The 14926-nt window shown below is 39.2% G+C and overlaps 1 protein-coding gene across 1 annotated transcript in view; it reads left to right on the top strand.

Moving 5' to 3' along the window:
- The window catches only part of LOC126480862 (cytosolic Fe-S cluster assembly factor NUBP2 homolog), a 79266-nt gene that overhangs the window by 41859 nt on the left and 22481 nt on the right, over positions 1-14926 (top strand). The window contains exon 4 of the mRNA XM_050104237.1: positions 11909-12020. Coding sequence (XP_049960194.1) covers positions 11909-12020 — 112 coding nt within the window. The remainder of the gene's footprint in view (positions 1-11908; positions 12021-14926) is intronic.

Genomic DNA, 14926 nt, shown 5'->3' with positions numbered 1-14926 from the left:
AGCTCAAGTGCATTTTTAACCCAAAAACGCAGTATTTCGCTTCCAAGCCAAAAAATTTTCTCCTTGTCCCTGTATGTTAGACGAGTGGAGCTCAAACTTGTGAAGAAGTTCTGATACTATCTTGTCACTTGGTAAGCAAACACTAGAGACTGACACACCTCAAACAAAATTAGTAAAATGTTGCTGGCTATTATGCTGTGGTCAAATGGATTTCATGTCTTTCAGTTATTTCATCTCTTTCAGTTATTTCATCCATTATCTTTTAGCAGAGCTTCATAGAGCAAAGTAGATTTGCAAATTTTGAAGCCAGTGTAAGTTCATCATGTAAATGATATTGTTAATATTCCTGTTACTGCACCTGGTAACTTCATATTTTTGAAAATTGTTCATACTTGTATACCATTTCAACCATTTCAAGTATAATTAACTATTGACTGAAGAGTGTGTAGTAATGTTGATCAAGAAAAAAAGAAAAGAAGAGGAGGAGGAGAAGAAGAAGGAAAGGAAAACATTTGCAGGCAAGTCATACAACGTACTTTTCATGTTTTTATTTGCAAACAAATATTAAGCAGCTCCACAATATTTCCTTATCTTCTGCAGTAATAACCTGAAAAATTCTCGTGATACAGAAATAAAATTTTTGTGGGTTTATAATTTGCAGAAAATTGAAGAAAAAAGCATGTATCTCATCTGAAAATATATCTCTGTCATCCTGAAGATTGACACAATTGGAATCCAAAGAAGCTTTTATATACCATCTCCAGACTGATGTTAATATCAGTACATTTACATCAGTGAACATGTTAGTTAGTAACACAAGTGAAATATTTAAATAATGCGTTTTACCAGATAGTTTCTCAGTTCGATCTCAAATATATATAATGCTACTTAAGGACTCACTTGTAAGCTGTATAGATTTTTCAGGTACTCAACACATTGTCCTTTGATAAACTTACAAGGCCTTTGACTGGTATCAGCCTTTGACAAATGAGCAGAAATGTCTGTATCTCACTAAAATAAGAGTTTTCTAGTTTCATGTACACACAGTGTTGTTTCATGCACATGCAGCAGTTTCAAGAAATTGCTACTGTAGGGGTTGCCCACTGCTGGGCTGGAAACACCAGTTGTTTTGTCAGGGTGTAAACCAAGGGACAATAAAACAATATTCAAAATTATTCTATTTATTACTCAGAATACAAGTCATTTTTGTGTCTTTTGCAATGATTGGTGGCTCCGTAATCTAGAGAGGAATCCATTGAATGGAACAGCAGAGTCAAGGCTGCCGAGGATGCTGCATCAGCTCAGAGTGGAAGTCAGTGACATCAGGTTGCAGCAGGTTGCCACCCACTGGTGAGGTAGACGTGCATCATCAGTAGCCCAACCTGGAGATGACAGTGACTGCAATGTGGGTGTTTGATTCGCAGTCCACTTTGGGGGGTGCTCAGTCCCTCCCAGACCACTGCCCACATTGTCCTATTATGTGGACCACAATTTCAGATGCTGTGGTAATGTGCTGGATGCTGAAACTGGCCCACCATTTGAGGTGTTATATGCCATTTAGACAAACAACATTTCACACTCTGTGTGCAGTACAAGGAAAGATGATCGTGACAGAACAATATCAAATAGGGAGTAAGTCACAGAATATATACTGTGCACGGGTGTTTGTTTTCGTATGTGCAGACAGTCAACATCAGGTATGGAATATGAGAAAACGGCAAGGTACAACGACAAACAAATGGCTTCACTTGCTGTGGCTGGGACCTTTTACATTTTAGTATCCTGACTTGACCATCAAAGAGCAACCACACTCTGCAAGAGTTAAAAAAGACAAGATGCTTTTGTGACAAATGCAATATATTGTAATCTGGAATGCCATGTTGAGCCTTAAAGGCATGCATAGTACAAAAACTTTTGTTCTACTCTAATTCACAAGTCTCTTTAATGGTTTGTACACCCAAAAATATATGTTTGTAAAAGGAAAGTACTGTATGTGCTTTTTATGAGTAGAAGTTATCTTCTATTCTCCCAATAACAGCTGCAGCACACAAAGAAGTCAAGCCTTTCCTCAGCTTCACATGGGATTTCAGAGGCACTACTTAGCAGGACCTCTACTTCTAGAGAATCAACTATGGTAACCAGATTCTTTTTTAAAAAGAAGAAGAAGAGGGGGGGGGGGTAAATACATCAGACATTACGTCAGGTGACAGATCTCATGAAGTGTTCGGAGTCAGCTTCAGCTACAAGGAGCGAGCCAGATGCTACATAAAACCTTAAACCAGTGGTTCCCAACAGGTGGTCTGCGGACCCCTGGGGGTCCGCGAGCTATGCCAGAGGGCTACGCAAGATGATATTAGAATAAAAAATATGTTAAATATATTTCATATGATAACAGATTTTTTGTTTTGGATGCTCAATATTTTTTCAATAATGAATATGTCAATGTTTTTTCTAAGTACCAAAAATAGAAAAAGTATAAAAACACTCTTAATTTGGCTTTTTTAGGTACTTGATACTGTGATATGACAAGGTACCAATCATGCTCGATGAGGGAGTCCTCGGGAAAATTTTGTTGGGAACCTCTGCTTTAAACCCACAAGGGAAACAGTTCATGGTATGGTAGGCTGTCCCACGCATGTGATTCTGGAGTTTTAGAGTAGCTTCTTCCCTGGACCAGAGCCATGATGGTAGACTTCTGGACTAACCACACATGTTGGGTGCTGTGCTGACACCAGTACTGGATGCTGGACTTCATTATCCATGGCTACAGATTGCTGGATGACCAAGAATGAAGTACTTGGATTAAAAGAGGTGTAATCAGGGGTGTTATTTTTCACCCCTTCTGTTCAGTCTATGCATTGAAGAAGCCGTGATAGAAATAAAAGAAAGAATGTAGAGTGGGATTAAAATCAGTGTGAAACAGTATCAGTACTAACATTGCGATCTTTAGTGAAAACAAAAAAGAATTACAGGACTTGTCGAATAGAAGTTGCCATGTCCTGATGGATTCCAAATTTGTTTTTACAAAGAGTGCTCTACAGCATTGGCCCTTTTCTTTGCTTGCATTTATTGTGAATCTCTCACCCAGCACGATGTCCCAAGTGGCTGTAAAAAAGTGCAGGTGACCGCTGTATATAAGAAGGGTGAAAGAACAGTCCCCCAGAATTACAGATCCATGTCCTTAACACCGGTTTGCTACAAAATTCTTGAACGTATTCTGAGTTCAAATATATTAAATTTCCTTGAGACCAAAAAGCTTCTGTCCATGAATCAGCATGATTTTAGAAAGCATCACTCATGTGAAACTCAGCTTTATCTTTTCTCACGTGATATACTGCAGACTGCAGATGAAAGGCAACAGGCAGATTCTGTGTTTCAAGATTTCCAGAAAGATTTGCACAGTGACCCATTGCAGACTGTTAATGAAGGTACAAGCATATGGAATAGGTTCCCAGATATGCGAGTGGCTCAAATACTTCTTACGTAATAGAACCCAGTACGTTGTCTCAATGGTGAGTGTTCATTAGAAACAAGTATTGTTGGGAATGCTCCAGGGAAGTGTGATAGGACCACTGTTATTTTCTGTATACAGAAATAATCTGGCGAACAGAGTAGGCAGCAATCTGTCGTTTTTTTTTTTTTTTTTTTTTTTTTTTTTTTTTTTTTTTTTTTTTTTTTTAATTGATGATCCTATGGTGTACCAGAAGGTGCCAAAGCTGAATGACTGTAGAAAGATACATGATGACTTAGACAAAATTTCTAGTTGGTGTGATGAATGGCAACTAGATCTGAAAGTAGAAAAATGTAAGTCAATAAGGATGAGTAGGAAAAATAAACCCACAACATTAAAACACAGTGTAAGTAGTGTACTGCTTGACACAGTCACACCATTTAAATATTAGTGCGAAACATTGCAAAATTGTATGAAATGAAACAAGCATATGTGGACTGTGGTAGGGAAGGCAAATGGTAGACTTCCGTTTATTGGGAGGATTTTGGGAAAGTGTGGTTCATCTGTAAAGGAGACTGCATATGGGACACTAGTGTGACCTATTTTTGATTACTGTATGAGTGATTGGGATCCACATCAGGTCAGATTAAAGGAAGACATTGAAGCAATTCAGAGGTGGGCTGGTAGATTCAAACAACATGCTAGTGTTGTGGAAATGCTTCGGAAATTCACATGGGAATCCCTGGAGCGATGGCAGCATTCTTTTCAAGGGGCACTATTGAGAAAATGTAGAGAACCAGCATTTGAAGCTGACTGTAAAATACTTCTACTGCAGCCAACATAATTTTTCACATGAGGGCACAAAGGTAAGATATGAGAAATTAGGGCTCGTGTTGAGGCGTATAGACAGTCGTTTTTCCCCTCGCTCAGGAAAAGAAATGGTTAGTTATGTACAGGGCACCCTCCGCCAAGTGGTGTAGAGTGGCTTGCGGAGTATGTACGTAGACGTAGATGAAACACATCCGATTGATAGGCACTCACTAAGCTTTTCCCAATGTGTTTGATTTGAAAAATGAACAGTACTTGTCCCCCTGTCCAATAATCACCAGCATTTTTGCATGGACTTCTATCAGTACATTAATAGTTAGCCATTATTATAATTTTCTTTGGTATTTATGTCATTTCAAGGTGCAGGTTCATTTTATTTGTGAGTTTCCCACTAGTTATACTGACGTATGCTTTCACTGCTGCTGTTGGGCGTCTTGGTTGATTGAGATATCTGCTGCAGGAGTGCTGCACGAATTTGTATTAGTTAATTGGCATTGAACTGTGACCACACCAATTGTGCAGTACTCCTGTTACTGTAGTTGAACCACAGTACATCACAAAAATAGTTGTTTACCCAGTCTACATAAATCAGTAGACTTGAAGTTCATGTTGAAAAATTACTTTATTATGTTAACTAATCCTTCTGCCACTTCTTGGTAGAAGAACATTATAAGAAAATGAAAAGCACAATAATGTATGCTTTCTACAGGATTAAGTTATTCAGATTAACTTGTTTTTGGCTTACAAGGCTATCATCATACTTTGACTGACTATCGTCTTCAAAGAAGTTACAATGTTCATAAAAAATATTGGAAAAGATGTAACTCGTCTAGACTGAGGCACAAAAACACAGTAAATGACATCTTTGACAGTGTGGTGGTAACGGAATTTAAAAAGTAAAATGTTGAACAATAAATAAATCTAAAAGGAGCAAACTAGGAAAAACATTAACACTGAATTTGAAAAACAGTTCCTATGTAACAGTTTACAATAAACAAACAAACCTGTGAAAATAAACTTAGTACTTGACTTACATGAGGTATTAGCACACGGAAATTGATCCAGAAATGAAGTGAAAGAAAGAATTAATAATTGTAACAACAGGATTGTCGAGTACATAAACAGTCACAGTAAAATAAAAAGAAATGAATAAATACATGTACATGGAGGAATAGGTAGGAACAGTGTTAGAAGTAATAGAAAACAGCAAATTATGTGAATTTTAGAAAAGGGGAAGTATTAAGCTGTGTTTGTCATTTAAGATTAAATCAAGACTGTGGACTAGATTTTATTTCCAGGCCTTCTAGTAGATTCAGTTTTTATTCTTTGCTTGCTAAGTGAAGACATGAGACTGACTAGTAGTTGTGACCCTCACTCAGTACATGTCAAGCAAATGTGGGGTCATGATTCTGCAAACTGTAGCTGCATTCATGTTCTGCCAGTCTAGTTGCTATATCTCTGCCTGATTGACTAGTGTGAAACTTATCACAGTTAGGACACAACAATTTTTATACCCCATTGTTGGCTAGTAATTGGGTTCTATTTTTGCTACTGAACATACACTGGCCTGTGGTGTTCTTCACAGAGTAGGAAATCCTATAGTTGCAGGTTTACAGCGTTTTTGCTACAATCTGTGATGTCTGTCTTTGGTATGATATTTTACACCATTTACTGCAGGCAGTGGAAGAGGCAGTAGAGAGAGCATAGAGGAGGGATAAAATTTTCAGATTTTGTTTTGTATGCAAGATGTGGTGAATCATGACAGGTTTGTATTGTGTCTAACTCTGCTTTGACATTTTTGGACATGGGAACACATACAAGATTGTCTACCATTGAGTGGAAAGCTGCGTCTTTGTGCGTTCCTGGGTGTTGTGAACAAGAAGGTGTTACTTTGTCTGTAGTGGTAGTTTTTCTATAAATTTTGAAACATCGTGTTTGTTTAATTATGTCAGTGGTGAGATTTAGGAAGTTTATGGATTTTTTGCCAGTCTTCTTTGTTAACAGATTATTAATATGTTGACAAAAGGTGTTGAGGTTTCTTGTAGTTTTTGCCCACGCGTTCGTGTGCGTGCGCGCGCGTGCGTGCGTGCACACACACACACACACACACACACACACACACACACACACACACACACACACACACCACCTACACATGTGAACATTTAAATGCAGAGTTAGACACAGTATAATTTATTGGCGCAACCAGTGGCAACAGTCCTGTAATGACTGACCACACCATACATAGGAAACAAAAATTGAAAATTATGGTCCTCCTCTATGTTCCCTCTGCTGTCTCTTCCACTGTCTGCAGGAAGTGGTGTACAATAATGTGTCCAGGACAGGTTTCACTGATTGTAGCGAAAACACAGAAATCCTGCAAGTACAGGATTTTCTACTATGAGATGAACACCACAGCCCAGTGTATTTTCGATAGCAAAGACCCAATTACCAGCCAACAGTGGGGCATAAAAAAATTACTTATTATAATCAGGATAAGTTTTATATTGGTCAGTTAGGCAGAGACACAGCAACAATGGTGGCTGAACATGAACACGACTGGACATTGCAGAATTAAGACTCCACATTTGCTGAGCATGTACTGAATGACAGCTGCAACTACCAGCCACTGTCACATGTGCTTCACTTAGCAAACAAAGTCTGAAAACTCAGCCTGTTGGAAGCCCTGGAAATTAACAAACGTCTAGCCCACAGTCCTGATTTAATCTTAAATGACCAAAAACACAACTCAACAATTTTATATTCCAAATTTTATATTATCAACTGTTTTCTGCTACTTCCAACACTGTCTGTACCATCCTGTTCCTCCATTTTCATGTATTTATTCATTTCTTCTTATTTTTATTGTGATTGCCTATATACTTAATATATTCTGTTATTACAGTTGTTAATTCTTTCTTTTACTCAGTTTCTGTATACTTTCCATGTTTAGTATCTCTTGAAGTTGTCTTGTCAAGTACTAATTTTACTTTATTTTAATGGGTTTGTTCGTTCAGTGTAATCAGTTACGTAGACACTGTTTCTTGAGTTTAATGGTAATGATTTTCCTGGTTTATGCCCTTTATATTTATTTGTTATTCAACTTTTTACATTTCAAGTTGCACTGCCACCATACTGTTGACGGTGGCAGTTAAGTTGGCTTAAGTCTGTTAATGACCTTGTGAGCTGAAAACTGGTTAACTTGAATAAATTGACCCTGTAGAACGCATGTGATGTATTGCTTTTCATTTGTGATCACTTTATTTCCACTCTTGATTACAGAACATGTGATGTCTCATAAGATACTATCATGAGATGTTTATCCAGAAACTTCAGATAAGAGTGTGCCTAATTGTACATCCAAACTTGATATTCCCTCGTTCACTGTTGTTAATTTTGGGTTCATGGAATCCTCCGTCCAGTGTATTCCTTGAAGCTGCATTTGCTCTGACATCATAACATCAGCTGCTGTGTCCCAACACTGCCCATAGCCCAACGAATATCTGAAACAGAAGGTACACAAATAAAGGTGAGGCAAGTGTTGTTTACAATACATAAATAAAACATGAACACGCAACACATCATCTTACATAACATTAATCAATACAAGAGTGACACTATAACTTGGTATGTTTACTCATTCATAAATGACATCGAAGGAGCAGAAATTTTAGTGTAATAACATTCGCAAATGTTTCAAGGATTCTTTATTATCAAAGTTTCTGCATCCTTTCACTGCATTTGCTTTGGATGGCTCACAGTTACCCAACATTTAATGTAATAAAACACAAATAATTACAAATAAGCAAAAACAATTCAGTAGATTATATCACTTCCCATGACTTCATTTTTTGATGCTCATTATAGATGGTGTGAAAAATGCAGGAGGTGCTTTCTCTAAGCAAACTGGAAACACGACATTGCAGTTGCAGTGCCTGTCACCTGGATTCTAAAGCCACACTCAGTTGCAAAAGTAGTTCGTAGGAGCAATGACAACTATTAGCCTTGTTTCAAGAGGACAAGCAGGACTTACCACTTATAGTCTCCTGCATAAAAGTGATAGAGGTTCTCTGGTTTGGAAATTTGTCAATGGACATGGCTGCAGATTTCTGAATCCATGGAATAGAGTAAAGACCTGTAGAACTCCAGTTGGTAGGTTGGGGATAGAGTACACAGTGGAAGCAGCTCCTTCGCAGCACAGTACATGCATATGTGTAGGATGCAAAATTTTTTATTTTTTCCAATAGGCAAAAAATTTGAAGTCTTATGATGAATCTACATATACATGGAGTAAAATCAAATGGCAAACAGAGAATAGAGACTGAAAATCTCAAGAGTCTGTACAGTTAGCTGCTGAAGCATTCATAACTAAATTCCAAAATTCACTGCTCTACAGATAGTTGTCGTGCTCAAATTATACTCTGAACAAGGTGAATGAAGCCTGAAGAATTATTTAAAGAGATATAGAACATATATTCAAAGGATGAGAAAGTTTTTCAAAAAAAGGGGGGGAGGGAGAATCCATTGCAATAAACAAAAACATTATGTTTGATACGCTACAAAATTCAGTCTGACTGCAAATTTATCAAGAAATAAATAACCAACAGGGGTGCACTCAAATTAGTCATAAGTTGCTTTAACTTGTCACCTGATTCTGCTGCGCTAGTTGCAGAATCAACCAAAGAAAGTCTGACTTCCACAGTTAGAAAGTACCTAATTATGCACTAATAGTTGGAGGAGACTTTAACTTCCCTAGTATACAGGTTGGTGCAGAACTCCACCAACAAACTTCCAGAAGTTGTTCAGGGATACCTTCTAAGTATTTTGCAATAAGGGTCCTATGGTCTGGTGACTCATTCCAGAATAATGTTGTCACAGTCACCCTTGTTTCTGAGAAAACATCTTCACAACCATAAAGAAGCCTGTAATATGCAATAACCAAAATGTACAATACACAGCACAGAGTAATGTGACAACCCTTATACGAAACACTTCTATCACACTGTGTATCATCCATTATGTCAGCGTACAGTACAGTGCGTACCAAATCCAGAGCTGTTCCCTTACACATAATGTACAAAATGTTGACCACCATAATCACACCAGAACATACAAAAACCCACTACTGACTGCCTTACATGCTTAAGAATCCCAGGAATTTGATGTACTGGTATCACAGCTGTGGTGACCATAGCAATGAACTTTACATAAATATCAAATGGAGTATCGAAATGAAGTGAATGGAACATGTTTGTTTCCATGATGAGACACACGACACATATTGTTGACATTTACACTGTTGTGCAAATATTTTCAGTGCATTACAGATACAAAGATAATCAGGGGGTAACTCTGTAACAAGCTTTTGGAGACCATGTTTCCCTTGTGCGAAAATACTCAGTAGGTGTCGCTGAACAACCTCTTAAATTTTGTCAGTGGGATTCTTGTTCTCCCAGTAGATTGGGATTTGTACTCATTCTTTGTTTGAATCGATGCACCCTCATGAAGTATCCCTAATGTTGGTCAAAAAATTGTCTTGAGTTAACTATTTCCACATCCCAAATGATACAGATTTATTTTAGGTCTAATTGCTATAGATAGACTTTACATTATAGACAGCAGCAGTAAAGAGAAAGGTGTTAATGATCACAGCATTGTTATAACCATGTCGGCTGCTAAAGTCAGTAAATCCGTTGAAAGCTACAACAGCTTTTATGATTTGCATTGCAGATAAGTAGGCATTAGAATTCTACTTACGAAATGAATTGACATCATCTAATTCAAATACAAAGGACCTGGGAAATGCACACCCTGCTTTAGTTACAACATTTGAAAGATGCTGAGGACTGATACAATTTCAGTTAAAGAAAGAAAGAAAGGTTGGGGGGGGGGGGAGGGGGGGGGGGGTGGCAGAAATGCCATCAGGCAGATTTAGTAGAATTTCATGCCTGTATGGTGAGCTGTGTATGTCACATGTAACAGGTTACAGTGTCGTACATGAACAAAAGGTCTTTGTGAGAATCTGGGAAAATTATATCCCTATTGTAATGCCAAGAAGCAGGTAAAATTGCCTATTCAGTCACTTACCACTCTGTCTAATGTAGAAATAGAAGACTGCAAAAAAAAGTCTAAACTTTTTCATTTCAGATATCATTCCCACAAAAAAATGCTTTAGAGATGCCATTGTTCACTGCTGCACAGGAATAGTAAGCTATTAGGTCTTAATGGCATTATGATTTAGTGTTAGACTTTGGAATGAACCCTGCTCTTATCTTACTTTTATTGCAAATCTCTTGCACAGCAAATAGTCCCAAGTGGCTCAGAAAACATTCAGATATAAGTGATCCTGTGGATGGAGTATATGTGATGAGCAAACCATTCTGCTGTCCTTTCAGGCTGCAAAAAAATCTTAAGAACTGTAATCTCTGTAGTCTATTTATGCTGTGTCCTGAGCCACAGAAATAACAGTTTATTGAAAACACACATACCATCCAAGAGGGATTTGTACCAATGACATGAAGATGCCTTCCAGCCTTCTGACAACTCCTCTGAGGTGCTTATTCATCATTTTCTGCACCTTACTGGTTGCCTTTCCTGTATTACTATAATATTAGGAATAGATGGTGCAGGCGTCGAAGTATATTTTAGAGAGTGTGATCTTAGACTGAGTAACAAAAGGTATTACTCATCCAGTCAATCTTATAGTTCAGAGTACTCTCTAAACTTGTTAGCAGTACAGTATAGTACACATTGTATGTGGTTTACTTCCATATGATTTGGTGGGTAGGTAATATTATGGCTTTGGGCGTTTTTGTGTTTTAAAGTGTGTATAATCCTAAATGCTTTGTTTCACAATGATTAATAATACATATTTTGTTGAAATTGAGTCAAAAGCTTTCTCAGACACTGTGAATTCCAGGCAAAATGATAATTCATACTGATTGATCTGCTTTGTAATTTCATTCACCTTTTGCAAATGATTCATTTTGCAGCATACATTTGTAAAATCAGCTTTTTCCCTTTACCTGACTAAATTTTTTTCTATGCAGTAGGTGATACTTCCTGTGAATGTCTTGTACATTGAGAGAAGGCTATTAGACAAGACCAAAACAACTATGGATGTGTCTTCTTTCATGTAAATGCTGTATTCTTCTGCGAGCATACTATAAGTAATTTCCTTTTATATTACCTTTGCCCCTCCTTCATCCTCAGCCATTTTTACGGCTATCTCCCAGCACCTTTCCTTTTGTTGCACCTCAAATGACTCTGTGTACATCAACTGACATTATTTGTGGAATGTCATTTTTAACTCTTTGTGTTTCCAGTTAATATCTTGAATTTTAAAAAAACTGTTTAGTACACTGATACTCTTGTACGATTTTCTCTTGTTGCAGCTGTACACTAGTGATACTGTATTGTGCCAGCACAATTTTTTTCCCCTCTTTTCCTTCTGCTTGATCGTGCAGTTTTCTATGCTTTTCACTAGCATATTTGCAGAGTGGACTCTAAAATATCATTCAAGTTTCAGATTTTATCAGAAAACATAGAGGTTAAGTTTAATTATGACAACTTATCTTTGATGTTGATAATACATTTTAGTATCTATGAATCTGCCTTCTCTCTTCACAGCAATGATAAAACAGTTCCTGACTGATGTATTTTGGGAGGACATAGATTATTTAATAATTGACACTCCACCTGGAACTTCAGATGAACACATAACTGTCATGGAAAACCTGAGGTCAGTATTAAAAATTGTCATTGTAAATATTTTTTCATTACAGCAAATGAGATGGTGAATTGTTGCTGAGTGGTTTATTGCCATGATCTTCAATCTCACCTAACAGCATGATGTCTGCTGTTTATTTTGAGGGGAAAAATTCATAAAGCTGTTGTACAAACATATTGAAAAGTATGGGTTTATATTTTATGAGACTTTTCACCATTTCCTCAAGGAATCTCTGAACTACATTGCTGTTTAGCATATTTCTCTTTATTGGAAAGTATTAAATCCTAAAGAAGTAATTTAAGACAGAAGGGAAAGTAATGACATTAAGTTTTCATAGTATATGTGAAGGGAGTTGTTTCTGCTTGGAACAGGTAATGTTAGTATATATCCTCTCATCAGTTATGCCATTTGAGGTCAGACCTGGTGTAATAAGAAATTGTATGTTAATCAAAATTATTTATGTATATATAAATATAGTAGCAATATAATAGAGGGAAACATTCCACATGGGAAAAATATATCTAAAAACAAAGATGGTGAGACTTACCAAACAAAAGCGCTGGCAGGTCGATACACACACAAACAAACACAAACGTACACACAAAATTCAAGCTTTCGCAACAAATGGTTGCTTCATCAGGAAAGAGGGAAGGAGAGGGAAAGACGAAAGGATGTGGGTTTTAAGGGAGAGGGTAAGGAGCCACTCCAATCCCGGGAGTGGAAAGACTTACCTTAGGGGGAAAAAAGGACAGGTATACACTCGCGCACACGCACACATATCCATCCGCACATACACAGACACAAGTAGACATTTGTAAAGGCAAAGAGTTTGGGTAGAGATGCCAGTAGAGGCAAAGATGTTGTTGAAAGACAGGTGAGGTATGAGTGGCGGCAACTTGAAATTAGCGGAGGTTGAGGCCTGGCGGATAATGAGAAGAGAGGATATACTGAAGGGCAAGTTCCCATCTCCGGAGTTCTGACAGCTTGGTGTTAGTGGGAAGTATCCAGATAACCCGGACAGTGTAACACTGTGCCAAGATGTGCTGGCCGTGCACCAAGGCATGTTTAGCCACAGGGTGATCCTCATTACCAACAAACACTGTCTGCCTGTGTCCATTCATGCGAATGGACAGTTTGTTGCTGGTCATTCCCACATAGAAAGCTTCACAGTGTAGGCAGGTCAGTTGGTAAATCACGTGGGTGCTTTCACACGTGGCTCTGCCTTTGATCGTGTACACCCTCCGGGTTACAGGACTGGAGTAGGTGGTGGTGGGAGGGTGCATGGGACAGGTCTTACACTGGGGGCGGTTACAAGGGTAGGAGCCAGAGGGTAGGGAAGGTGGTTTGGGGATTTCATAGGGATGAACTAAGAGGTTACGAAGGTTAGGTGGACGGTGGAAAGACACTCTTGGTGGAGTGGGGAGGATTTCATGAAGGATGGATCTCATTTCAGGGCAGGATTTGAGGAAGTCGTATCCCTGCTGGAGAGCCACATTCAGAGTCTGATCCAGTCCCTGAAAGTATCCTGTCACAAGTGGGGCACTTTTGGGGTTCTTCTGTGGGAGGTTCTGGGTTTGAAGGGATGAGGAAGTGGCTCTGGTTATTTGCTTCTGTACCGGGTCGGGAGGGTAGTTGCGGGATGCGAAAGCTGTTTTCAGATTGTTGGTGTAATGGTTCAGGGATTCTGGACTGGAGCAGATTCGTTTGCCAATCTCCCACTTCCAGCTCCACTCCCTCCAAAACCTCAAAATTCCAATCTACACAATCTGGAACCACAACACCCTAATTCAGTAGTTAACGTTTCCTCCAAACCTCTCTCCCAATCCGAAACCTCTGTCCTATCCAAAGGCCTCACCTTCAGCCCCACTCCCAGATTCAACCAAACAGCCCTTGTCAAAGATTTACCGTCCTACACTCGTACTCTCTGCTGGAAATATCACTTTTCCACAAAGAAAAATGATCCTAATCCTACTCCTAATGATCCAACTCCCCAAGACACTATCCAAATTGAACCCTGCCTGGAACAGTTCCGTCCTCTGTCACAGCGGGACCCACCTCCTCTTCCTCAAAATCACCCTCTCGAAACCTTCCAGGAATTTCTGACTTCCAGCCTTGCCTCTCAATCCTTCATAAAAAACCTTAAACCTACTCCCAACGTCACCACTGCTGAAGCCCAAGCTATCTGTAATCTGAAGGCTGACCGTTCCATTGTCATTCTTCCGGCGGCAAGGGTTCCACGACAGTGGTACTTGATCGTTGGGAGTATGTGGCTGACGGACTGCGTCACCTTTCAGACAACACCACATACAAAGTTTGCCAAGGTAATCCCATTCCTGATGTCCAGGTGGAGCTTCAAGGAATCCTCAGAACCTTAGGCCCCCTACAAAACCTTTCACCTGACTCCATCAACCTCCTGACCCCACCGACACCCCGCACCCCTACCTTCTACCTAAAATCCACAAACCCAATCTTCCCGGCCGCCTCATTGTAGCTGGTTACCAAGCCCCCACAGAACGTATCTCTGCCTACGTAGATCAACACCTTCAACCCATTACGTGCAGTCTCCCATCCTTCATCAAAGACACCAACCACTTTCTCGAACGCCTGGAATCCTTACCCAGTCTGTTACCCCCGGAAACCATCCTTGTAACCATTGATGCCACTTCCTTATACACAAATATTCCGCACGTCCAGGGCCTCACTGCGATGGAGCACTTCCTTTCATGCCGATCACCAGCCACTCTACCTAAAACCTCTTTCCTCATTACCTTAGCCAGCTTCATCCTGACCCGCAACTACTTCACTTTTGAAGGCCAGACATACCAACAATTAAAGGGAACAGCCATGGGTACCAGGATGGCCCCCTCGTACGCCAACCTATTCATGGGTCGCTTAGAGGAAGCCTTCTTGGTTACCCA

This window comes from Schistocerca serialis, chromosome 5 (genome assembly GCF_023864345.2).
Source record: "Schistocerca serialis cubense isolate TAMUIC-IGC-003099 chromosome 5, iqSchSeri2.2, whole genome shotgun sequence".
Classification (NCBI taxonomy): Eukaryota; Metazoa; Arthropoda; class Insecta; order Orthoptera; family Acrididae; genus Schistocerca; species Schistocerca serialis.
Note: the sequence above shows the minus strand (reverse complement) of the source record. Positions and strands in the feature narration are given on the sequence as shown.